Source organism: Triticum dicoccoides, chromosome 2B (genome assembly GCF_002162155.2).
Source record: "Triticum dicoccoides isolate Atlit2015 ecotype Zavitan chromosome 2B, WEW_v2.0, whole genome shotgun sequence".
NCBI classification, from domain to species: Eukaryota; Viridiplantae; Streptophyta; class Magnoliopsida; order Poales; family Poaceae; genus Triticum; species Triticum dicoccoides.
Window position 1 is genome coordinate 815,748,128 of NC_041383.1, and position 25,353 is coordinate 815,773,480.

The 25,353-nt window shown below is 51.8% G+C and overlaps 4 protein-coding genes and 1 pseudogene across 4 annotated transcripts; 3 read left to right on the forward strand and 2 right to left on the reverse strand.

Annotated features, from left to right (window-relative positions):
- LOC119361545 overlaps nucleotides 1-4,461 on the reverse strand; it is a 5,573-nt pseudogene extending 1,112 nt beyond the window's left edge.
- A 343-nt stretch (nucleotides 4,462-4,804) lies between these two features.
- LOC119366567 lies at nucleotides 4,805-7,110 on the forward strand. Its single transcript, XM_037632325.1, has 3 exons — nucleotides 4,805-5,048; nucleotides 5,878-6,411; nucleotides 6,687-7,110. The coding sequence occupies exons 2-3, from the start codon at nucleotides 5,896-5,898 to the stop codon at nucleotides 6,837-6,839; spliced, it is 669 nt and encodes a 222-aa protein (XP_037488222.1). The 5' UTR covers nucleotides 4,805-5,048; nucleotides 5,878-5,895; the 3' UTR covers nucleotides 6,840-7,110.
- A 169-nt stretch (nucleotides 7,111-7,279) lies between these two features.
- Nucleotides 7,280-9,360, forward strand: LOC119366566 (pathogenesis-related thaumatin-like protein 3.5). The gene is made up of 4 exons (XM_037632324.1): nucleotides 7,280-7,430; nucleotides 7,611-7,693; nucleotides 8,063-8,750; nucleotides 9,037-9,360. The coding sequence occupies exons 1-4, from the start codon at nucleotides 7,321-7,323 to the stop codon at nucleotides 9,179-9,181; spliced, it is 1,026 nt and encodes a 341-aa protein (XP_037488221.1). The 5' UTR covers nucleotides 7,280-7,320; the 3' UTR covers nucleotides 9,182-9,360.
- A 1,388-nt stretch (nucleotides 9,361-10,748) lies between these two features.
- Nucleotides 10,749-12,152, forward strand: LOC119361546. Its single transcript, XM_037626704.1, has 2 exons — nucleotides 10,749-11,228; nucleotides 11,529-12,152. The coding sequence occupies exons 1-2, from the start codon at nucleotides 10,749-10,751 to the stop codon at nucleotides 12,150-12,152; spliced, it is 1,104 nt and encodes a 367-aa protein (XP_037482601.1).
- An 11,049-nt stretch (nucleotides 12,153-23,201) lies between these two features.
- Nucleotides 23,202-24,845, reverse strand: LOC119368981 (probable acyl-activating enzyme 12, peroxisomal). Its single transcript, XM_037634067.1, has one exon. The coding sequence runs from the start codon at nucleotides 24,843-24,845 to the stop codon at nucleotides 23,202-23,204; it is 1,644 nt and encodes a 547-aa protein (XP_037489964.1).
- Nucleotides 24,846-25,353: the final 508 nt, after the last annotated feature.

Below are 25,353 nucleotides of genomic sequence, written 5' to 3' on the forward strand. Positions count from 1 at the left end.
AGCCGCGGCGCAGGTCGCCGTCGCAGCCTGCGGGTGCACAGCCCGTCCAGTTCGCGCTGGTTGGGGTCGGGGTCACCACCACTGGGAGGTTGAAGCCGTCCACCTGGCTCACGTCGTAGTAGTCAGTCGCCGCCAGTGTGAACTCCGCCAGCGTCGCCGGAGCGGCCCCCGACGCCGATTCGCACTGCAGCGACGTCCCGCACCCGCCTGTCTCGCACGTGCCGTTGCCGGCCGAGTCGAAGGTGCAGCCGGTGCGGCCCCACACGCGGCCCGACCACCCGACGGGGGCGGTGAACACCACCGACTCGCCTGCGCGGAGCGCATACCCGCCGCCCCGGAAGCTCTCGCCCGGCGTCACCGCCGGCCACACCTCTGTCTTGCACTAGTTGATGAGCGTGAACTCCCGGGCCGACTCCGCGCGCCTCGTTGCCCCTGTCATCGCAACAATGAAAAAGAACGTTTTTGGGTTCAGTTAACACTACTGCAGCATCTATTAGCAATCTGATAAATGAACTGGTCTTCAGACAAGCAATCTATGGCATTGGCAATGTGTGTCAGGTCAGGGCTTGCAAGTTTCCACTTATGTTGAGGATGTCCTGACAACATTCGAAACAAGGTCTGCACTACATTCGAAACAGAGTGCAAGGCAATCTGAATAGATGGGCACCACCACCTTCCCCTCATCGCCCTTCACGGCCAGCTCCGACGGGCAGCCGCGGCGCAGGTCGCCATCGCACCCCGCCGGGCACGCAGCCCGTCCAGTTGGCGCTCGTCGGGGTCGGGGTCACCACCATGGGAAGGTTGAAGCCGTCCACCAGGCTCACGTCGTAGTAGTCAGTCGACGCCAGCGTGAACTCCGCCAGCGTCGTCAGAGCGGCCCCCGACGCCGACGTGCACTGCAGCGACGTCCCGCACCCGCCCGTCTCGCACTTTATAAGGAGTAGGCATTATTTTAGAAAATACCTCTCTTTTTTTAAGCGAGTGTAATTCTGCCTCAATCGCTTCCTTCCATTTAGGCCAATCTGAGCGCTTGAGGCACTCTTTCATAGATTTTGGCTCTGGATCCAGTTGAAGGGTTTCAGCAATTTTCGAGGAGAAATCTGTGTCGACAACTGTACTGCTTCTATTGTATGCTCCGGATCGAGCACAACTTCGGTAAGGAGACGAGGCCCGAAGAAAAAGTTGAGCTCGGATGAAAAGGTTGAGATCATAGAAATCGCGCCCGACGGCGAACCGATTGAACCTATCCGGACAAAGCGCGCATTTTCTGCTCAGTGCGGGGTTCTTGTTAGGGACAAGATACCGATCAGCATCCAACAATGGTATAAGCCTAAGGAGGAAGACCCTGAGGTGTCTTATGTCAATGATATGCAGAAAGAAGATCTTTGGACTCAACTGAAGGTAAATTTCACCCTACCGCCAGAGGAGGATCCTGAGAAGCCAGTTAAAGAGCAATTAATCAAGTCTTGTGCTCTTAAGAAGATGGCAACCCTATTCAGGAGGTGGAGGAAAGAGCTGAACAAGTTTGTCGACAAAGAAAAGACACCAGAATTCATCGGCAAATATGAGAAGATCAAAGATCACTAGCCCGCATTTGTGGCCCACAAGACATCGGAAAAGAGTAAGAAGATGTCGGCGACAAACAAGCTAAATGCTGCGAAGAAGAAGCTTCACCATCGCACGGGGTCAGGTGGCTACCTCAAAGCCCGGCCTAAGTGGTCCAAGACTGAGAATGATCTGCTTGAAAAAGGGATCGAACCAAAGACAATGTACTGGCCAGACCGTTGCCGGACTTGGTTCTTCGGGGCTGACGGAACCTTGGACCCTGTATCAGGGAAGTTCCATTGGACGGACGAGCAACTGAAAATACCAGTCAAGCACCTTCGGCACTATATCGATGCAGCGCAGCGAGGGACATTCATTCCAGACAGGGAGAAGGACGAGCTCACAATGGCCCTCGGGAATCCTGAGCACCCTGGACGGACACGAGGCACGTCAGGCTCCATTTCGTGGAAGGTTGGTTTTCCAGACGCAGGGGGTTACAAAACCCACGAGAGGAGGAAGAAACTGGAGCAGGGCCAACTGGTGGCGCTGCACGAAAGGGTAATGGGGCTAGAGAACGAGAAGAGGAACGAGAAGCAGCAGATCGCAACAAACGACCTGCCGAAGCTTCCCCCGAAGCTACCCCGCCATCTCAGCGGAGAAGCAGCGTGGCTTCCACCGAGCTGCTTCAGCCGGAGCATGTCTTGACGGCTCCTGCCAGCTATCCCGTGGATGCTATCACAGAGTCTCAAAATTGCCACATTATGGCGCGATGGATGAATTTGAAGGTCAAGGCGGCTGTTGGCTCTGTTTATCCTAGTGGACCCGGCACAACTTATCACTGCCAGCCGATTCCAGAAGGATATGCTAAGGTGATGGTGGATGAAATAACGGAGGGATTTGAGGATCTCCTGCTTGACCACCCTACCGGTGAAGGGGAGACTAGGCTGGGTTCTGCTCTGAAGACTCCATGCCTATGGCGGAAGGAGCTCATCAACCTTCCGAACTGGACGCCTCCACCTCCTCCTCCTCCTCCGGTGAGTCAGGGCACTCCGCCTCCTCCACCGCCTCCTCCTCCGGCAAGTGACGATCAGGGCACGCGTGGCGGCACTTCGCCTCCTTCTCCGGCGTGTGGCGGCACTCTGCCTCCTTCTCCGCCTGCGCCGGCGCTCCCGAGCAGCCAGCAGCCTCCTCCTTCTCCGCCTCGCCAGCAAGGGCGGAAGAGACCCGCCGCCGCCCCGGCTGCTCCGGCGTGTCGTAGTCCTTCTCCTCCGCCTCGTAAGCAAGCACGAAAGAAGACAGACGCCGCAGCCTCGCTGTCTGCTCCGACGTCCAGCAGCACAACCAGAGGCGGGAGGCAATACAGATACGGTCCATCTCTCAAGCCTCTAGAGAAGTTACCGTACGAGAGGACCGAGAAGGAAACCGATACGATCGTGCGGACCCACGTGAAGGAGTTCTTTGAAGGGGTGAAAGCAAAAAGACATCCACCTTCGAAGGAGAAGGTAGATCCGGTGAAAGCAAAGCACACTGTCGATGCCCTGAGGAAGCCAGCCAACGGCAGCCACACCTGAGCGGCGGCAGCATCAGCTTGCCTGGGCAGCGGCAGCGGCCAGAGAGGAAAGGAGCAGACGGCGTTCAGTATTGATGGATGCGTTCAGTATCTTTGCTTGAACTGAACGCAAAATTAACTAAGATGCGTTCATGCCAAACTCAACATGTTCCTGATGCTTGCAGTGAGATTTTTTTTGTTCATGCCTGTAGATTTCTGCCGGATGCGTTCATGCCAAACTCAACATGGCAAACTCTTCATGTGAATAGAAAACAGTAAGAATTTTTTTCCTGTATGAACCGTAGATCCTTTTGAGATTATATCAATTGATGGTGCTGCAGAAGTGCAAATACAAATGAAATGGCCGCTGAAAATTTGAATAATTTGATGCTAAAAATGTGTGCATATTTGTCAGTGCTTTTCCTCCCTGATTGAGTCAATTTTGTCTTTTGACCAATTTTTTACATGTACTTGACAGAAATTGATAAGATGTAAAGAGATATAATTGTGACCATGTATATACGTATGTGAAAATCCCACCATTTCTATGCAAAGATTTGAGATAAACCAAATGCATTATGTGAAAAAAAAACATTTCATGCTATCCCAACCAAACGCTGAGATGGAACCATTCCGTTCCTCCTAATTTCCTTCATCAAACACCGGAACGGAACCAATCCGTTTCAGTGGAATGGAACCATGACCTTACATTCTACTTCATTCCCGAACCAAACACACCCTAAGTTTACTTTACTGAGAAGGAGGCGCGGAGGAGATAACGAGCTTTGTTCACGGCGTGCCGTCGATGGATGCAGGAGGAAGAAGACCTCCGACACTCGAAGGATTTGGATATATTTCTAATTTTTGTAAGGCTATTTTTAAAGGTTTGTGCTATTTAATATACTACCTTTAATTTTTTATTAAAAAAACATTAGACAACAAAAATAAATGTTCATACTCCCTCCGATCCATATTAATCATCGCTGAGTTCATAGTAAATTCTTGAAAGTAAGAAGGAAATATTCTTACGGAAGTGTTTTTGTGAGAAAAGTTCAATTTTCTAGGCAAGCATCGATGTGCGTGCAAATTTCGTGATTGAATTACATTCATGGATGTCTAGGGCAAATAAAACAAAATCGATGCTTCAGAACGCTTCTTAAAACAATATTTTTGGAGCATCAATTTTTTTTTTGTAATTTAGTATTTAAATTTGAATTACTGTTGCCTTGAAATATTTATCTTTCAAATGCTTAAGAGTTATGCTATTTTATCTTTGACTGTTTTGAGCAGTCCTGGTATAGATAGAAAAAACCAAATCAGGCATTTCCACATACACGTTTGAACACGGCGGACGTCTCCGTGGACATTTGGCGATGTCCGCTCTTATTCACTCCGTGCATTACTTTGACCAAGTTAAAATCTACAAAGTTTGACCAAGTTTAGGAAAAAACAATGTAAAGTTAAAATAAAAATGTGTACAATTTTAAAATATATACAATAATAACGATTTTAATGGTATTGGTTTGGTAAGTGTATTAACGTTTCTTTTAATAAAAACTTGACGTGCGGGCAGGCAGACATGACATTTAATTTCTTGCAATTCTTGGGATATTTCTATTTCTGTGTTGTCCTATCCCGTCGTCCCAAACGCAAACGGGCCCTAAAAGTCCACACCTTTTTCCGGACAGGTTAGAAACGCCGCAGTCTCTCGTCTGGCCGCCGCCGCCGCCGCCGCCGCCGTGCCGTGACTTACCCGTCGCCGCCGACCGACGGCTCAGTCCCGCCGGGGCCGCCCGCCGACGCCTCAGCCCCACTCCCCGCCGCCCCAATCCCACGCCCCGCGCCGCCCCCGCCTCCCACGCGTGCCGCCGCCGGCGCCGCCGAAGGCCCCGTTTTTCCTCGTCTGGACACCGCGCTCCGCCGTCTTCGCCCCGCCCGCCCATTGGGTTTCGAGGTAGAGGTTTCCCCATCTTCATCCCGCGATTAAGTTGAATAGAAATCCCGCTGGACCTCACGGCTCGTGGGCACACGCCGTCTAGATCCGCCGCCCCTGCAGTTGCTGTGTCTGTGAGGAACGGCTTGTTAGCTACAGTAGATAGCGCAGGATTTTATCTTGGCTTGTTTGATCTGAGTCATGTGCCGAGCCATGTTGATGAACTTTTGCATGCGCTTTTCCTTTATAACTTCCCCTCCCGATGCTTGAGTAGATAGTTGCATTTGGGGTGGTTGCTTGTTCTGTTTGAGGCAATTTGTAGGTTTCTACTAGTGGAAATTTTGGCAGCTGCCCTTTCATCAAAAAAGGCTTGTTCGAGGAAATCCTAAACTGAACCCGCATGCCGGCCCCTGTTTCTTGATGAAGCCATGAAATTTTTTGGAGCCATATCCCTACCCTTACATCCAGGAGTTAGATGAACAACCCTCCCCTGCTGTTAGTTAATGCTCCCTCGGTTCCTAAATTTAAGTCCTTTTAGAGTGTAGATAGCAAAATAAGTGAATCTACACTCTAAAAGGACTTATATTTAGGAATGGAGGGAGTAGTTATCTTTGATGTTTGATAATTTTACAAGTGTAAAACCTGTAGACGCTTTTGCTGCAGAATGCTTGTTCTTATTCAGATGATAACCCTTTAGAAGATGTTGTTTTTGTTGTTTGCCAGCTCTGTTTATAAATCTTTGTTGTTTGCCAGCTCTGTTTATAACCTTTTGCAGTGCTCATTCTTAATTATTCCGAGGAGATCTTAGCCATTTCCAGTGACTGCTGCTGCGTATTGTTATTTCTGGCAGAGCTCGCGCTTCGCTCCTATGGCGACTACCGATGAACTGGCTCAGAAGGACGAACATGATATGAAGGACGAACAACAGGCTGACAAGGACGAAAAACAGGCTGAGAAGGAGTACGCTGATTTCGAGGCGAGGGTCAAGAGGACGATATACATCGACCAACTCTCCCCTCTGGTCACCAGCCAGGTCATCAAGGCGTCTCTCGCCCAGTGCGCCAACGTCGTCAGCACGGAGTTCATCGAGAACTACACGATCGAGTACGAGATCCCCGCCGCTGCGTTGGTGGAGGTGGACAACGTGTCGCAGGCCCAGGCTGCTGTGGACCTGATGAACAACTTCCCTTTCATGATCGGTGGGATGCCCAGGCCCGTGAGGGCTGTCTTTGCAAAGCCCGAGATGTTTCCGGACCGCCCTAGGAAGCCTGGCTTGAAGATTGAGTTCAGCTGGGTAAAGCAAGGAGATCCGGGGTATGACGGGATGAATAAGCTCAAGGGCCTTATGAGGAGGCAAGAAGCAGAAAATATGGCACTCATCAAGGTGAAGTGGTTATTTCTTTAGTTTTTTATATTGTTCTTATCATTTCCATACTTGTATGCCCAGTTGCCCACTACTGAGAAAAGCTGCAAATCTTTCTGCTTTACTTGTCTAAAATGAGAAAAACACTTGCTCAGGGAACAGGAGATGTCAAGCATATTTTGAGAATTTTGATGATGACGCTGTTCTTTAAAATGTGATACAGTTGCTTTAAACCTTTGTATCTTTTGCATCCGAGCCATAATTTCATTAAACTTTGTTCTTCTTTTTTGTTTCAGAATCAATTGGAAGAGGAGAAGGAGCTGGCGTCGCAGCAGCAGGAAACCCTGGTAGCAAACAGCAATAAGTACGACATGCTCGAGAACCTCGTGAACAACGGGGAAATCACTAAACTCGCTCAGCATTACAAGGTCAAGCTGGGAGACGACTGATGGGTTCCCGACGCTCAAGCTCCTCTCTCGGAGACTGACTGCAGTCACCAGTGCAAGCAGATTCTTGTTCTGCCCAGGGCATCCCCACTCACATATGTGATGGTGTGATAGTGTTAATCCATTGGCTAGTTCTCATCTTGTGGTGTGATGATGGTAATAAAGCATTGTTCTGCAAAGCAGCATCTCCTTAGTGTAACAACTGTTGATACATTACGGTCCGGTCTGTTGACGGTACGCTTGGTGTAATAATAATCTTTGTATGACCTCCAAGCTTAGCATGTCAGCAAGATGATCCAACGATGTCTGATATTGCCTCCTGCATTGCTTGGAACTTGCTTATCGGATATGTCGGTGCCCGCGGTTCAGTCCTGTCTGGCAGTTGTGTAGCTAGCTTGAGATGTTTTATGTTGGTCCTGATTCCTGAAGGTGTGTTGTTGCTTGAAGCAGGAGGGAATCATGTCTCTGCATTGTGTTCCCAGGAATGGACACAAGTGCCATGTTCCCAAGTCTTGGAACACAGGAAAAGGCGGTTCTGCCTGGCTGGCTGGAGAATCTGAGGAGGAAGCAAGGAAGGAGGCCATGGCAAGCAAGGTTTGTCCATTCCTCGCATGCCTCACCTGAACCTCCCTCTCACGTATTCTCTCTTTGTGTTTACTTACTCTAAAAAATTATCTCATCTGCTGTGTTGCTATCAGTAGTATATTTTACCTACCTATATATATACACCCATACACGGCAGCAGAGATTATTAACTGTTGTTGCTGCAACTAGTGAATCTGCAATGGGTAGGTCCCCAGGGCCGAGGAGGTGGAGGGCCCTGCTTCTGCCTCTGTTTCTCATCTTCTTCTTCTCAGGTACCACTCTTCACAATCAAATTTCTTCATCTTCTCCTCTTGCTTTCTACGTACTCTTGCTGGGATGAGATTGTGTCAGGTTTTCTGACTGCTAGAATAGAATGGCATGCTTTGGAATCATCACCGGCCAGTTGGTGTCCATCTATTCAGATTGCCTTGCACTCTGTTTCAAATGTAGTGCAGACCTTGTTTCAAATGTTGTCAGGACATACTCAACATAAGTGGAAACTTGCAAGCCCTGACCTGACACACATTGCCAATGCCATAGATTGCTTGTCTGAAGACCAGTTCATTTATCAGATTGCTAGTAGACGCTGGAGTAGTGTTGACTGAACCAAAAAACGTTCTTTTTCATTGTTGTGATGACAGGGGCAACGAGGCGCGCGGAGTCGGCCCGGGAGTTCACGCTCATCAACCAGTGCAAGACGGAGGTGTGGCCGGCGGTGACGCCGGGCGAGAGCTTCGGGGGCGGTGGCTACGCGCTCCGCTCTGGCGAGTCGGTTGTCTTCACCGCCCCCGTGGGGTGGTCGGGCCGCGTGTGGGGCCGCACCGGCTGCGACTTCGACTCGGCTGGCAACGGCACGTGCGAGACGGGCGGGTGCGGGACGTCGCTGCAGTGCGAATCGGCGTCGGGGGCCGCTCCGGCGACGCTGGCGGAGTTCACGCTGGCGGCGACCGACTACTATGACGTGAGCCTGGTGGACGGCTTCAACCTCCCCGTGGTGGTGACCCCGACCCCGACGAGCGCCAACTGGACGGGCTGCGCGCCGGCGGGGTGCGACGGCGATCTGCGCCAGGGCTGCCCTTCGGAGCTGGCCGTGAAGGGCGACGGGGGGAAGGTGGTGGCGTGCCGGAGCGCGTGCGACGTGTTCGGGACCGACCAGTACTGTTGCCGCGGGCAGTACGCCAACCCGGTGGCCTGCCAGCCGACCTTCTACTCGAAGAAGTTCAAGGCGGCGTGCCCCGCCGCCTACAGCTACGCCTACGACGACCCCTCCTCCATCTTCACCTGCGCCCAGTCGCCCGACTACACCATCACCTTCTGCTCCAGCAACATGTACGTACTGCTCTCACGCCCTTAATTATCATCTCTCTCTGAAATGTCTCTCAAGACCTTATGTGTGGTCAAAGCATCCGATTCTTCACATAATCTGCAAGCTGTCCACAGATTGAATGACACCATAGCAATCATCTCACACACACAAGCAATTTGTTGATATATAATGCCATTCTGATTTGATAAGTTTGTGCCAGTTTACATGGCACTTATCTTTGAATGACAGACACTTGAATGAATCTTTGCTCCTGCTAACCGTTTGATCTTGTGCATTCTGTTGTTCCAGGAAGCAATCGGTGTGCTCGTACCGCGACAGCCGGCTCGTCTGCAGCGGCTCCGGCAGGAGCACCTCCTCTCCACTAATGCTTGTGATGCTGCTGCTGCTGCTGCTCTGCAGCATCCTGGCATTGCAATTTGCATCCCCAGTGTGACTGAATGGTTGATTAAGGCTTAATCATCCAAGAGCAAGCTGACCTGACCCTCTTCTTGATATAGTTCTTTTTGGATTTTTTTTGTACTATGAGAAACAAAGAGTATAGGTGATTCATGGATCAAACTTCTCACTGTCAGTCAGTCAGTACCATTTGAATTTGAATGAGAGTTATACAGAGATAGCATAAGTGAATGTTTGGTTCTCTCTCTTTCTCTCTCTGCTTTTCTAATCATCTATTCTGGGGGGACTATAGACAGCAGAGTAAATGGCATAAAACTACCACAATTCGAGCTATCGTTCCAAAAAACTACTACGAAATTGACTTTTGATTTCAAAAAACACTAGTGATCTATGGCTAAAGGTTAACTATGCTTATGAGAGTACGGGCCCATCCATCAGGGCCACTGTTATGACCGGTTTACAATACAACCGGAGGAGGCCCGCTGGGCAGTAAATTAGGGGCTTGGCCCACAAGTTATCTTAGGCTAGTCGTTTTGAGGTTATAAATATTAGATTGTAAGATACCTTTTGAGATTAAGCAATAAAGATAGTTCTATCATATTGCCCGGCTCCAGAGGAGCCGGAACCCTAGCCGCGCCGAACCCTAGCCGCCGCCGCCCTTCTCCTCCCTCGCGACGGCGCCAACACGCCGGAGCCGCTGCCCTCGGCCTCAATCCTCGCTGTCCTACCCCTACAACCTAATGAGCCGAGTCGGTAGGAACCCTAGTCCTACCAATTTGGTATCAGGTACCCGGGTTTCGACCATGTCTTCGCCGCCTCCAATTCCGCCACCGCCGCCACCGCCGCCGCTGCCCGTCAACTCCACCACCGCCGCCGCCGCTAACTCCACCACCGCCACCGCTTCCGCGCCGGGCGTCACGGCCTCGCTCTCGGCGGGCGCCACGGCATCGATCTCGGCGCCGATCTTCCCGGCGCCCGGCACCGCGCCGGGCCACGGGCTGCCACCAGCTCCCGCCCAACACACGCCGCCGTCACCTCCCCCTCAGCCGCAATAGTTTACACCGGAGGCCATGGCCGGCGTGCTCAACGACCTGGTCGCCGCGGTCCAGGGCATCCGTCTCTACTTGGCGAGTCCATACGGGCCGCCTCCACCGCTCCATCCAGCTGTGCCGGCGGGCCAGCAGGCGCTGCCGTGGTACTCGGTACCGGGGGCCATCACCGGAGGCTTCCCGGCGCTTCCCCCTCCGGCGATCGCAACGCCGCCTTGGCCACAGTGGCCGCCGCCGATCGCGACGGCAACCGCGCCGATCGCCGCCACCACGGGACCGCAGTGGCCAACCTGGGCCGCGCCGTCCCCCGCCGCGTCGTCCCTTCCGGCGGCCACGGTGCAGGCGCCACCATCGCCCCAGCCCAGCCCTAGCCTGGGCCGGTCCTCGCCGAGCGGCCTTCCGATCCAGGAGGTCCGCTTCCCTTCGTCACTGTCGCCACTCCCCGGCTGGCTACACGGGCCGCCGTCGGCTTACCTGGAGGCCCGTCCGCCCTCAGGGTTCCCGTTGTAGCCCGAGGCGTCGGGCGCCACAGGGAACTACGCCGACCCTTCCACCATGGACCGAGCACCGTCATCAGCCCTCCGCACCACCGAGGCAATGGGCCAGGGCGTGCCACACCAGCAGCCGCCCCGGTTCGCCAAGATCGACTTCGCCACGTACGACGGCTCGGACGATCCGCTTAACTGGCTCAACCAATGTGACCAGTTCTTCCGCGGACAGCGCACGCCCGCGTCGAAGCGCACTTGGCTGGCTTCCTACCATCTCCGCGGGGCCGCTCGGACATGGTACTACGCCCTCGAGCAGGACGAGGGCGGCATGCCCCCGTGGGATCGTTTCTGTGAGCTGTGCCTTCTTCGGTTCGGACCACCGGTACGCGGGAGCCGCTTGGCTGAGTTGGGCCGCCTACCTTTCACCTCCACGGTGCAGGATTTTGCCGACCGCTTCCAGGCACTGGCGTGCCACGCGCCCGGTGTGACGGTCTTACAGCGGGCGGAGCTTTTCATCGGCGGCCTTCCTGACCACATCCGCGTGGACGTCGAGGTGAAGGGGCCCCAAGACCTTCAGACGGCCATGTACTATGCCCGGGCATTCGAGCAGCGCGCCTAGGCTCTGACGCGACCATCCGCGCCATGTGGGGGCCAACAACCTCCCCGGCCGTCTCCAGCAGCACCAACATCGTCCACAGCCGCCCTGGCGCCCACCCCGGCAACGACGCGGCCGTTCAGGCGCCTTACTCAGGCGGAACAGCTGGAACGCCGACGCTTGGGCTTGTGCTTCAACTGCGATGCTCCCTATGCACCGGGCCATGTCTGTCCGTGCCTCTTCTACCTGGAGACGACGGACGAGACCGAGGACGACACCCCGGAGGATGGCCTCGGCGCCCCAGCCCTTGTGGAGCCCGCAGCGGCACCCGCACCCGCCCCGGCCACCGCCCTCGTGGTGTCCCTTCACGCGCTGGCCGGCATCCGTGATGAACGGACGATGCTCTTATCGGTCATGATCCAGGGCGAGCGCCTGGTGGCCCTCGTGGACACAGGGTCCACACATAATTTCCTGCCGGAGACCACCATGAGGCGCCTTGCATTACAGCCAACCGGCAGGGAGCAGTTGCTGGTCACAGTCGCTAATGGCGACCGTCTCCGCTGCCACTGGCTCGCAGGCGACGTGCCCATCACTATCGGCAGCGAGCACTTCACCATCACCTGCGCCGGCATCGACTTGGGCTGCTTCGACTTCATCCTCGGCGTCGACTTCCTGCGCACTCTTGGTCCTATTCTCTGGGATTTCGACGCGCTGATGATGACCTTCTGGCGGTTGGGCCGCCGCATTCAGTGGGACGGCATTGGGGGTGCCGCACCTACGCCACCACTCCAGCTGACCGCGACCACCGCCACGGCTGAGCACCCACTCTTGGAGAGCCTCCTACAGCAGCATGATGACATCTTCACCGAGCCATAGGGGCTGCCGCTCGCCCGCACGTATGATCACCGTAGACATCTTCTGCCAGGCTCCGCGCCGGTGGTGGTACGCCCTTACCGCTATCCGGAGTTGCAGAAGGATGAGTTGGAGCGGCAGTGTGCGCTCATGCTCGCGGCAGGCATCATCCATCTCTCCACCTCGCCGTTTACCGCGCCGGTGCTCCTCGTCCGCAAGCACTACAAGAAATATGTCAACTAGTGACCTTCTGTCAGTGACCCTGGAAGAATTGGTCATAGATCTATGACCATTTGAGACCAATTGGTCAAAAGCTATTCTGGGGGCTCCAAACCCTAAACCATTGCGACCATTTTGGTCAGAAAGGTCGTAATTTCCTTACATGAAATGGTCACAAAGCAAACAGGGCTGGTCTGCTGCCTTATTTCTAGTTGTTAACGACCAATATAAATGGTCATAGCCTTGTAGATTGTGGTGGGTTGTGATGACTAGGCGCCATCTCATCAGTTTTGCCTATGTGTCATGTCCATGTGTCAATGTTTGCCATAGGTTGTGAAGCAACCTATATTTCTGTTATTCCAAAAATTCCCAAATAATTGTCATAATTTTTTTGGATCATATCTTCATCAAATATGTCAAAAACCTTCCTTGCCTAGTTCAAAAATAACTCAACAATATTCATTTTCCTATTCTGTTCAGAGCAGCAGTTTGTGAAGGAAGTACCACTTTGGCATGTCCAAATAGTATCCATTTTCTACAGTGCTTTCCTATGCCCAAATAACCATCCTCCACCAAATGCCAGATCAATCCATTCATTATTTTGAGCCGAGCTTCAACATTTGTAGTTATGTCCAGTGTGGTAGTTTGCAAAGCAAGTACCACCTAGGCTCCTCCTTTTGAGATGAAAATTTGTGAAGACGGTCTTGTTAGTAACAGATCATCCTCAGCCAAAACTCATGCCCATTAGCCATGTACATTTCCCATACCGCTAATCAAACACTTGGCTACTAATTCATGTTTGAGCATCGATCGGTCTCCTCGTGAGAATGTTATGTTGTAATTTTCTTCCTAGCACCTACCTGGGGAGTGCCCAACCCACTAGACATGCCTAGGCTGCCCAGAACACATGGCAACGCCACAGTCACGCGATGACCACGCGGTGGACATGCAAGTTTACGCGCTCTAGAGTTGGGGGTCTCGGCCACCGCCCAAACCTCGATGTATCGCCACCAAACCATGTATTTATGATTAAATAGGTACTTATGTAACTATAAATGATTTTTGGAAAAAATAAATAGTAAACTATGAGGCAGCTGCAGTTCAAATTTGACCCGCTTCCAACTGAATCGGCGGGAATTTGTCTTTTTCACCAGAGGTGGATCAAAACTTTTGAAACCCAACCATTTTGTCAATTGTGCATTAAATATGGCCTAGTATTTTATAAAATTGATTTGGTCCAATTTTGCAACAAATATATGGTAGGTCCTTCACAAAAAAATTCATTTCGGGCACTGGGAAAATGGAAAATGAATTTTCCGTGCAATGAAAATGAAATCTCCCTTAGGCAACATTGTTTGGAATTCCAAGATGCACCCTTGTGCACAATATGTGATCATTTGAACAAACTACGCCATGAATATGGTCATAAGATTGATCATTTGGCTTGAAAGCCATGGATCTTCACAGTTGATAGCTCATTTCTGAGAACACTTTTTTAAAATAATTACCGTATTACAAGTTTATTATTTTTTCTGGAAACTTGGTCACATATAGTGACACAATGCGGAGGTTTTCCATTTTTTTGATTTTTTTTGATTTTTTATGCCCGTTTCAAAATGCGGTCAAAACGGCGGGAATGACCGTTCCTAGCTAGTGGTTGAATCTTGGATTTTTTTGGTGTTTCTCTGATTAAATATATACTTATGTACCTAGAAATTATTTTTAGAAAAAATAAAGAGCAAACTACGAGGCAGCTACAGTTCAAATTTGACCCGCTTCCAGCTGAATCGGCGGGAATTTGTCTTTTTCACCAGAGGTGGATCAAAACTTTTGACACCCAACCATTTGGTCAATTGTGCATTAAATATGTCCTAGTATTTTAGAAAAATGATTTGGTCCAATTTTGCAACAATTATTTGGGAGGTCCTTCACAAAAAACCTCCTTTCGGGCACTCGGAAAATGGAAAATGAATTTTCCGTGCAATGAAAATGAAAACTCCCTTAGGCAACATTGTTTGGAATTCCAAGATGCACCCTTGTGCACAATATGTGATCATTTGAACAAACTATGCCATGAATGTGGCCATAAGATTGATCATTTGGCTTGAAAGTCAGGAATCTTCACACTTGATAGCTCATTTCTGAGAACACTTTTTTAAAATAATTACCGTATTACAAGTTTATTATTTTTTCTGGAAACTTGGTCACATATAGTGATACAATGCGGAGGATTTCCATTTTTTTGATTTTTTATGCCCGTTTCAAAATGCGGTCAAAACGGCGGGAATGACCGTTCCTAGCTAGTGGTTGAATCTTGAAAAACTTTTGATGTTTCTCTAATGAAATAGCTAATTTTGTACCTAAAAATGTTTTTTGGAAAAAAATCACGAGCAAACTATGAGGGGGTTGCAGTTCAAATGTAACCCGCTTCCTGTTGAATCAACAAGAATTTTTTTAAATGACAAAAAATAGCTAGAAAGATCGGAAATGCATACAAATTGGTTATCACCCATAAAATGTGGTCTAAATGACGTGAAAATTTTAGTGATGCCATTTTGCAAAATAGTTTTGGGAGCTGCTTCAAAAAATACCCTGTTTTTAGGTCTAAGAAATAATTTTAAATACCTCATATTTCGAACCAATCAGGAGGCAGCCCATGGATCACCCCCCACTGTACTCGATCTGAGCCGTCCACACCCTCCCGCACTCCCTCAATCCAGCACCTCTCCCTCGTTCCCTCAATCACGGGCACACCCTTCCCCCTCAGTCCCTCGATCCAGATCCAGATCCAGATCCAATTCCGCCGCCTCCCTCACCGACCGCCGGCGCCTCCTTCACCGATCGCCGTCGCCGACCCCCGAGCCCCAACCCTCCCCTCGAGGCCGTCTGGTTCTTCTCCGTGCTCCCCGTGGCTAGGGTTTCGGGGCCGGCGCTCACCACTTCAACACCGCCGGCGACCACAACCACAACCACGACCTCCACCTCCACTCCCTAGACGGAGATCCACTCGATTCCTCCCCTTCCCCCGATTCCTCTCCAATCCCGCTGGCTGGAGATCCACTCAAGCTCCCCCGTGATTCATCTCCAATCCCGCCGCCGTCCCCGGCTCCTCACCACAAGCTCCAGCAAGCCCGCCCTCCCCGCACCCCTCGGCAGCGGCCGCCGCGCCCTACGGCTCGCGAGGAGACAAGCTCCGCAGCGCCTCCGACGACCGCGCCCGGAGGCCGCTGCCGTCCTCCCCGACAAGGCCGTTGCCGTCCTGGCGGCGTGCCTAGGCCCCGCGGTGGCGGACCAGCCTGGGTGGGTGCCCCTCATCCGCACTTGTTTTCCCCCTCCGATCCGATTGATCCGCAGGAGGCTGTAGCTGACCCCCTCTCTCACCTCGCCTTATGGATGCAGATCCGTCGAGGGATACACCATCGCCGGTTAGGGAACAGGATCTGGCACTAGGGTTCAAGGTCAACGCCAAGGGCACTGCTTATGCACGCCTTCATCAGCATCAACCCCTTCTTTAGTGAGACTGGTGCTGGGAAGCATGTCCCCCGTGCTGTTTTCGTTGATCTTGAGCTCACTGTGATTGATGAGGTGAGGACTGGCACTTCTTCAGTGAGACTGGTGCTGGGAAGCATGTACTACTTGTTGCAGCGTTACCCTTCTAAGTTTACCGGGCTCGATAAGGCATTAAGTGTCTTTAAGATTGCTGTTAGGACAATACTGCAATTCAGGTTGTGAGCATATCACTTATTCCTGAGCAGAATGGTAGTATTTGCTTTAAGCAGAGTAGAAAAATGTTCAGTGTTAATTTGTTGTGTATATACGAGTAGCTCAAAACTTGTTGCCAAAAATAGAATAACTCATGTCTTGCTTGAACTAGACAAGGAAGACCCATTGATCTTTCCTTGAGATAGATTTTCTTTGTCGCGTAAGGACTATAGAAAATTTGGATTAAGACATGGCAAAGCTACAGGATATAGAGTACTGTTTTATTGTCTAAAATAAATACACGGACAAACTTTTTCACATATGTAATTTGTATGTACCGCCTCATAAACCATTTATGTTTCATAGAATGGATGGTCCATCATGTGGAAGCATCACGCGACATTGTAGTCATCGATGAAGGACTTATGTTGGTGTCCAATGACTCAACAATATGAAAAATTAATCTATTTTGCAGCTGGTTATTGATTGCTGGTTAGAGAGAAACGACTACAATGGTTGTCTACAAGATGTTTTTAGTTCATATTTCCTGGTTGATGGATTCAAACCTGTGCAACAACATAAGTTTGATGTGCTCTGTGATCATGTATGCAAGACGAGCAGTACCTGGGGAAGATGAAGCAGCCGCACCTGGACAACATCCAGTTCCAGAAGTAGGTGCAGCTGCAGGTGATCAGACGTCGATCTATTGGGAATGGAAGAGAGCTGTTCCATGCACCGAATCTGATTTCGAGCCATGGCCGCCATGGACAACACTCAGGATATATATGCCTTTCTTATCATATAATATATTGTTTGTTTCCCCTGCTGAAATAGTGTGCCTACCAGTATTATGTGTTGGCTTAGTTCCATTTTGTGTTGCTTCATCCTGGCGGTTGTCGTGCTCCTAGTGTCCTTGTAAGACAAGTTTACATATCCGTTGTAAGAAATGTTATTACATATACCTATTGAGCTTGCGCGTTGTTTGTAAGAAATGATGGGGCCCGTTCTTCAGATGCCGGACTTCGATCGCCCGTTCGTGGTGGAGTGTGACGCCTTGGGTGTGGGGTTTGGCGCCGTGCTTCATCAGGGCGATGGCCCTCTCGCCTTCTTCAGTCGGCCTTTCGCCCCGCGCCATCTCAAGCTCGCGGCGTACGAGCGGGAGCTCATTGGCTTGGTGCAGGAGGTGCGCCACTGGCGGCCCTATCTGTGGGGCTGGTCTTTCCAGATTCGCACGGACCACTACAGCCTCAAGTTCTTGCTGAATCAGAGGCTCTCGACCATGCCACAACATCAGTGGATTAGCAAGCTCTTCGGCTTCGATTTCTCCGTCGAGTACCGCCCGGGTCGTCTTAACACCGTGGCAGATGCTTTATCCCGCCGCGATGCCGACCTCGACTCCGTCACCGGCGACTCCGAGGGGACGGCGCTCTGCATCCGCTCAGGGCCGACTTTCGGCCTCTTCGACGACATTCGCTAGGCCACGGCGACCGCAGCCGACGCGGTTCTCCTGCGGCAGCAGCTGGAGGCCGGCGCCCTGGAGGAGCCCTGGCGCCTCTCCGACTGTCTGCTCGTCCATGGGCGCCGTGTCTTCGTTCCAGCACATGATGATCTTCGTCACCAGGTCTTGCTGCTAGCCCACTCGGCTGGCCATGAGGGTGTGCAGAAAACCCTCCATCGTCTCCGCGCCGACTTCTACATTCCTGGTGATCGTGCCCTGGTTCGTGATTGGGTGCACTCTTGTGCGACATGCCAGCGCAACAAGACGGAGACACTACGACCAGCTGGTCTTCTTCAGCCCCTGGATGTGTCGTCTCAGGTCTGGGCCGATATCTCCATGGACTTCATCGAGGGGCTTCCCAAGGTGAGAGGCAAGTCGGTCATTCTCACGGTGGTCGACCGCTTTTCTAAGTATGCTCACTTCATCGCGCCGGGGCATCCCTACACCGCCGCGTCCGTGGCCCGTGCCTTCTTCGACGGCATTGTCCGTCTGCACGGGTTCCCTTCTTCGATCGTCAGTGATCGCGACACGGTGTTCATGGGCCATGTTTGGCCGACCTCTTCAGGATGGCGGGAGTTAAGCTCCGCTTCAGCACGACCTTCCACCCCCAGACGGACGCCAATCTGAGGTGGTTAACAAGGTGATTGCCATGTATTTACGCTGTGTTACAGGTGATCGGCCTCGCGCTTGGGTGGATTGGCTCGCATGGGTGGAGTACTGCTACAACACCTCCTACCACTCCGCCCTGCGTGCGACCCCATTTGAGGTGGTCTACGGGCGGCCACCTCCGCCTATCTTGCCGGTGGACCCGGCTACGGCTCGGACAGAGGCCGCAGGCGACCTGATTCGCACCCGTGACGTGATGCTTGCTGAGGTCCGTCAGCGTCTACTTCAGGCTCAGCAGCTGGCGAAGCATTACTACGACAACCACCATCGCGAGACGGAGTTCGCGGTGGGTGATTGGGTGTGGCTGCATCTTCTCCATCGCTCTACGCAGTCACTCGACCCGCGCGCGAAGCGCAAGCTTGGTCCTTGCTACTCGGGACCCTTCGCCATCTTGGAGCGCATCGGGCAGGTGGCCTATCGCCTTCAACTTCCGGCCGGTGCTCGCATCCATGATGTGTTTCATGTGGGGCTGCTCAAGCCTTTTCGTGGCGAGCCACCGGCGGCTCCACCCGCGCTTCCTCCGACCGCCAACGGACGTCTTCTTCCGGAGCCAGAGAAGGTGTTGAAGGCACAACTTCGTCGCGGGGTGTGGTTCGTCTTGATCCAGTGGGCGGGTCTTCCGGTGGAGGAGGCTACTTGGGAGCCACGTGATGACTTCCGCCATCACTATCCAGACTTTCAGCTCGAGGACGAGCTGTTTGTGCAGGCGGGGAGAGATGTTATGACCGGTTTACAATACAACCGGAGGAGGCCCGATGGGCAGTAGATTAGGGGCTTGGCCCACAAGTTATCTTAGGCTAGTCGTTTTGAGGTTATAAATATTAGATTGTAAGATACCTTTTGAGATTAAGCAATAAAGATAGTTCTATCATATTGCCCGGCTCCAGAGGAGCCGGAACCCTAGTCGCGCCGAACCCTAGCCGACGCCGCCCTTCTCTTCCCTCGCGACGGCGCCAACACGCCGGAGCCGCCGCCCTCGGCCTCAACCCTTGCTTCTTACACCTACAACCTAAGGAGCCGAGTCGGTAGGAACCCTAGTCCTACCAGCCACATGGACGCTGCTAGTCAAAAACGTTTATAGTCAAATGCCCGTCTATCGTGCCGCCGGTCTTGTCCCCAACCTGACTGTGACGGCAGCGGCTTCCGGCAATGGCTGCGGGACTCGAACGGAGGAGAACTGGCGGAGTCGTGGCAGCGGAACAAGGCGCCCATCTGCGGTGGTGCCACTCGTATCCTCCCAACCCGACCATGACGGTGGCGGGGCTCGAAGGGAGGGGAACAAGCGACGATGGGGCTGGAGGCTCGGCCTTGCACGGATCCGGCGACTCACAGCAGCGGAATGAGGCGCCCATCTGGGATCATATGGCCCGTCTCCTGCTCGAACGTCAATGCATGAAATGATTCCTGAAAGTCTCAATGGATCTTTTGTTACACTTTCCAATAGCATTTACCCTAGACTGACTCAATAACGATGGAAACCTAATGTTGAGGTTAGATCATGAAATTCTAGCATGAGTGCTGAGACTGGCTCAATAATTCTTGATATATTACTGCTCATTTTCTCTATTAGCTTACCCCTCTGTCTCAGGTTACTGATATATGGTCAGTTAGCTTCATTCGGGTGGTTTCATGATCTGACCTCAACATTGGTTTCTTATCATTAGTGTGACTGCTACTGTTAGAGCAACTCTAGCAGATTCACTAAGAAGGGAGCCTTTGCTTCAGTTCTAGAGGGCCCTTTACAACCATTTTTAAGGTTTTGGAGTCCGCTGCTTTGCTTTTTCAGATTCCCTAAAACGGAAGCCTCTATAACCATATTTCTTTTAATATGTTTGTGTATGAACTCCATTTCAACTTTGATTTGGCATCAACATAAATCTGTGTTAAGTCGAAATTATTTATCCTTCACCAACATCCACAACCTTAAATGAATACAATCGTGAAAGTATATTGAAATATGATTCTAATTATATGCTAATTTGATGTTGTAGATACACTGATAATGTTTTCCACAAACTTAGTCAAATTCGCAAAGATTTAACTATGAATAAACTCATGATACACAAGATTGTAAAAAATGACTGAATACACTAGTTTCAATTTATTGTTGTATAGGAATATAGTATAGATAATAATATCACAAACCAAAGTACAAACAAATATTGGCACACATATATACTATTTCTAAAATACTCCCTCCATCCCATATATAAGACGTTTTTGTAGTTTAAAATTGGAACTGCAAAATTGTCTTATATCACGGGCACAAAGGTAGTACAATATTGTCCTTATCACCATGACGGACACCGTACATGGTCGCCCTATAGCCTTGACACGGCCGAGGGCGCAGGATTCTGGGCCGCATCTCGTAATTTCACCATCTCAAGCTTTCCCAGCGCGTTCCTCGGGAGTGCGTCGATGACGACCACCTTCCTAGGAACCATGAAGCATGACATGCGCTTGCTGCAGAAGGCAATCATTTTATCCTTGCAGACCCCAGCAGCCTTGTCTCTAGTCACGAGGAAAGCGCACGACGTCTCGCCCCAGTGTGGGTGAGCCATCGCGACCACCGTCACATCAGCCACAGCCGGGTGCTGAAGCAGCACTTGCTCACGCTCCTTGCTGCAAATGCTCTCGCCACCGCTGATGATCACATCCTTTGACCTGTCCTTTATCTCAATGTATCTGTCCAAGCGCATGGCGTCGACTTCGCCCGTCATGAACCACCCTCCCTTGAAGGCCTTCTCATTCGCCTCGGGGTTGTCGAGGTACCCCTGCATGAGGCTGCTGCCGTGGAGCATGATCTCACCCAAGGACTTGCCGTCGTGCGACACACTAGACATGGTGTTGTCGTTGACGAGGACAGTGGGTGTCGGTGAGACATACCCTTGCCCGGCCTTGAGGAGCGGGCGCTCAGGGAACGGCAGGAGGACCCACTGGTGATGCCACATATATGATGACACTTCGTCTTCAAGGACACTGTCGGAACGATTGCCTTCTCTGGTTACCAGAAGTGCACAACTGCACTACGAATGCTTGTATATGGCCCGACAGCTGATTCGTGGGATGAGTACCTACGAATGAGAGCACATGCGGAGATGCCATGGTCAGGTTTCTAACTGTCGTGGTCAAGGTGTACGGACCTCAATACCCGAGAAAACCAACTGTGGCGGACACTAAGAGGCTCTTGGCAATCTCAGAAACTAGAGGGTGGCCAGGATTGATAGGATCTCTTAACTGCATGCATTGGAAATAGAAAAACTGCCCAAAGGCTTTACAAGGGCAATATTAGGGTTATGTTAAGAAGCCCGCCATCATTCTTGAAGCAGTTGCATTGCATCACATTTGGCACACTTTCTTTGGGATGTCCGGGTCTCATAATGACATCAATGTGCTGCAGCGATCACTGTTGTTTGCGATGCTGACTGAAGGAAAACTCCTCCTTGCCACTATACTGTCCAATGGACATGAGTACAACATGAGCTACTATCTGATTGACGGTATCTATCCTCCGTAGGCTACCTTTATCAGCACCATCTCTAACTCAATTGGCCTGAAAAAGTCTCACTTTTCCCAAAGAAGCAGCTAAAAAGGATGTGGAGAGGGCATTTGGAGTTCTGCAGGCATGTTTTGCAGTTGTTCGTGGACCTGCTAAACTATGGGATCCGGAGATCTTGTGGGAGGTGATGACATGTTCTGTGATCATGCACAACATGATCGTTGAGGATGATGGTGAAGTTGCTACCGCAGCTCTAGAATTTGAGAACATCGGTGATCCTATCGAACTTCCAGACCAGAATCCTGCCACAGTTGAAGAATTTATTCGAATGCATCAACAAACTCGGCATCGACCAACTCATGAGCAGCTGAAGGAAGATCTAAATTAAGAATTTGTGGGTGGTTAAAGGGGATAACAATGTTTGGATGTAATATTTGAACTTTTTTAAGTTTGAACTAGTGTTGCATGAAGCTATTTGAACGTTTGTACTCTATGTATGCGGTTATTTGATCGTGGCGGACTTAAAATATGGAAGTGCATGCTCTAGCCAATGCAATCAAAAGACCGATCTAATGGAAGAGTCTAGGCAATACATACATTGGCTCCCTCAGGCCTGAACATGGACTGAAAGTGGGCTGTAATTTAATTGCGCCAGTCGGGTCTTGAACTCAATTTCTATTGGCTCCGCTACCATTTAGAATTGCATGCTCTAGCCAATGCAAGCAAAAGACCAGTCTGATAGAAGAGACTAGTCACTACATTTATACGTCAACATAAAGAAAATGAGGAAGGCCGGATGTATATGCGGCTACGGTTGGATGACGTCCTGCCGCATCCGTGTATGCGGACTGATGCCTTCAATCCGCGTACTAATGCGGGAGAAAATTTACGGGTTGCGGTTGGAGATGCCCTTAGGGATACAAAGGGATGCGTGCCCAATTATCTCATAGCACACATGCGCCATCTAATGGTGTCGATATTATAATATCACAAACCAAACAAAATATCCCCATAGCAACTTCATATTTGAACCTTAAAAAAGTTCATATTTAATAATAAGTTAAGATAAGATGATGTACTCAGATAAGAAAATACAAAGAAAAAAGTCCATAGTGCAATCAAACATTGGCACGCATATATGCTGCCTTATTTTCTTGTTTCTAAAATACAATATTGTCCTTATCACCATGATGGGCATCGTACGTACATGGCCGTCCTATAGCTTTGACACCACCGAGGGCACAATATTCCGGGCCACATCCCGCAACTGGACCTTCTCAACCTTTCCCAGCGCGTTCCTCGGGAGGGCGTCGATGACGACCACCTTCCTGGAAACCACACATATACTATTTCTAAAATGCTCCTTCCGTCCCATATATAAGAAGTTTTTACAGTTTAAAATTTGAACTACAAAAACATCTTATGTTACAGGCACAGAGGTAGTACAATATTGCCCTTATCACCATGATGGGCGCAGTACATAGTTGTCCTATAGCCTTGACGCGGCCGAGGGCACAAGATTCCGGGCCGCATCCCGTAGCTTCACCTTCTCAACCTTTCCCAGAGCGTTCCTCGGGAGGGAGTCGATGACGACCACCTTCCTGGGAACCATGAAGCGCGGCAGGCGCTCGCGGCAGAAGGTGATCACTTCATCCTTGCAAAGCCCAGCAGCCTTATCCTTTGCCACGAGAAACGCGCACGGAGTCTCGCCCCAATGTGGGTGAGGCATCGCAACCACCGCTGCGTCGGCCACAGTCGGGTGCTGGTGCAACACCTCCTCCACCTCCTTGCTGCAGATGTTCTCACCGCCGCTGATGATCACGTCCTTTGACCTGTCCTTTATCTCGATGTACCCATCCGGGTGCACGACGCCGACATCGCCCGTCATGAACCACCCTCCCTTAAAGGCCTTCTCATTCGCCTCAGGGTTGTTGAGGTACCCCTTCATGAGGCTGCCACGGAGCACGATCTCACCCAAGGACTTGCCGTCGCGTGGCACACTAGACATCGTGTCGTCATCGACGACGTTGGCATCGGCGAGAGATAGGACGCTGACCCCCTGCCTGGCCTTGAGTCGGGAGCGCTCCGGAAGCGGCAGGAGGTCCCATTGGTGACGCCACTCGCAGGCCAGAGCGGGCCCTGTGGCCTCCGTGAGTCCATAGGAGTGTGTCACCCTGAAACCGATCTGCTCAACGCGGTCCAGTAGGGCGGCCGTTGGCGGGGCCCCGCCGGTGAGGACGTGGACGGGAGCGGTGAGCTGTCGGGTCTCGCCTTCCAGGAGGATATTGAATACCACGGGCGCGCAGCACATGTGGGTGACGCCGTAGTCGGAGATGGCACGGTAGACGTCGGCGGCGCGGTTCTGGCGAATGCAGACGTTGACGGCGCCGCGCGCCGCCATTCCCCACGTGAGTGTCCACCCGTTGCAGTGGAACATGGGGAGCGTCCAGAGGTACACCGGCTCGGTGCCCACCTCCCACGACAGCAGCTGGGCCATGGTGTTGAGGTACGCACCACGGTGGCTTGACACCACGCCCTTGGGCGCCGACGTGGTGCCCGAGGTGTAGTTGAGCGCGACCGCATCCCACTCGTCTGCGAGCAAGGGAAGCTCCGCCGCCGGGTCTCCTTTGCTGACCAGCGCCTCATACTCGAGCTTGAAGAGGCCGAGCCGGACGCCGGTAGGCCTGTCAATGTCGTCGATGACGGTGACAAGCGGGACGGGCGCGCCGGCATCGGCAACGATCTGGAGAGCGTCGTGAGCGAGGCGCACGTACTCGTAGTCGACGAAGAGGACCTTGGCCTGGGCGTGCCTCAGGATGACCGCCACCGCCTTGGCGTCCAGGCGCGTGTTGATGGTGTTGAGCACGGCAGCAGCCATGGGCACGGCGAAGTGCATCTCGTACATAGCCGGCACGTTGGGCGCGAGGACGGAGACGACGTCGTTCTTGCGGACGCCGAGGGAGACGAGGGCGGCGGCGAGGCGGCGGCAGCGCTCGTGCGTCTGCCTCCATGTGAACTTGAGACGCCCGTAGACGACCGACGTGCGGTCGCCGTATACTGCACTGGCGCGCGGAAGGAACCCAACCGGGCTAAGTGGCACGTAGTTAGCCGGGCGCTTGGGAAGCTTGTCCATTGATGATTTCCACCACCACCGTACGTGCCTTATTTTGTGTATTGTATCCTCGGGCCTTATTTTGTGGAGATGAGATATCCTTAGAGTTGAGTTGCTCCGAGGCTAGTAGGTCTATTTATAGCTTAGCAAGCAAGGTTACCAATGTTCAACTTTGTACATGTTTTAGAGCATTTCTAACCGATCCCTACAACCGGTAAGAAAAGTAAAACAATTTGATTTTGAGGGCCTAAACCGAACATAGTCGATCTCTTATCGGTATTAGAGGAGTACAATTTTTACTCCTCAGCCGCTCACTTCATGAGTATAAAATTCCCCCCTCCCCTCCCCGGCTACCGCTCACCCCCGCTCGGCTACATCCACTCCGGTGCCGTCTTACTTGCATTCACTGGCCACCACGCGTCGCCGTCGACACCCTGTAGCACCCCCGTGCTCCTCCCCACTTTGATCCGGTTGCTTCTCGTCATCGCCACACAAACCGACGCATCTATGCCCATCGCCACCACCGCCG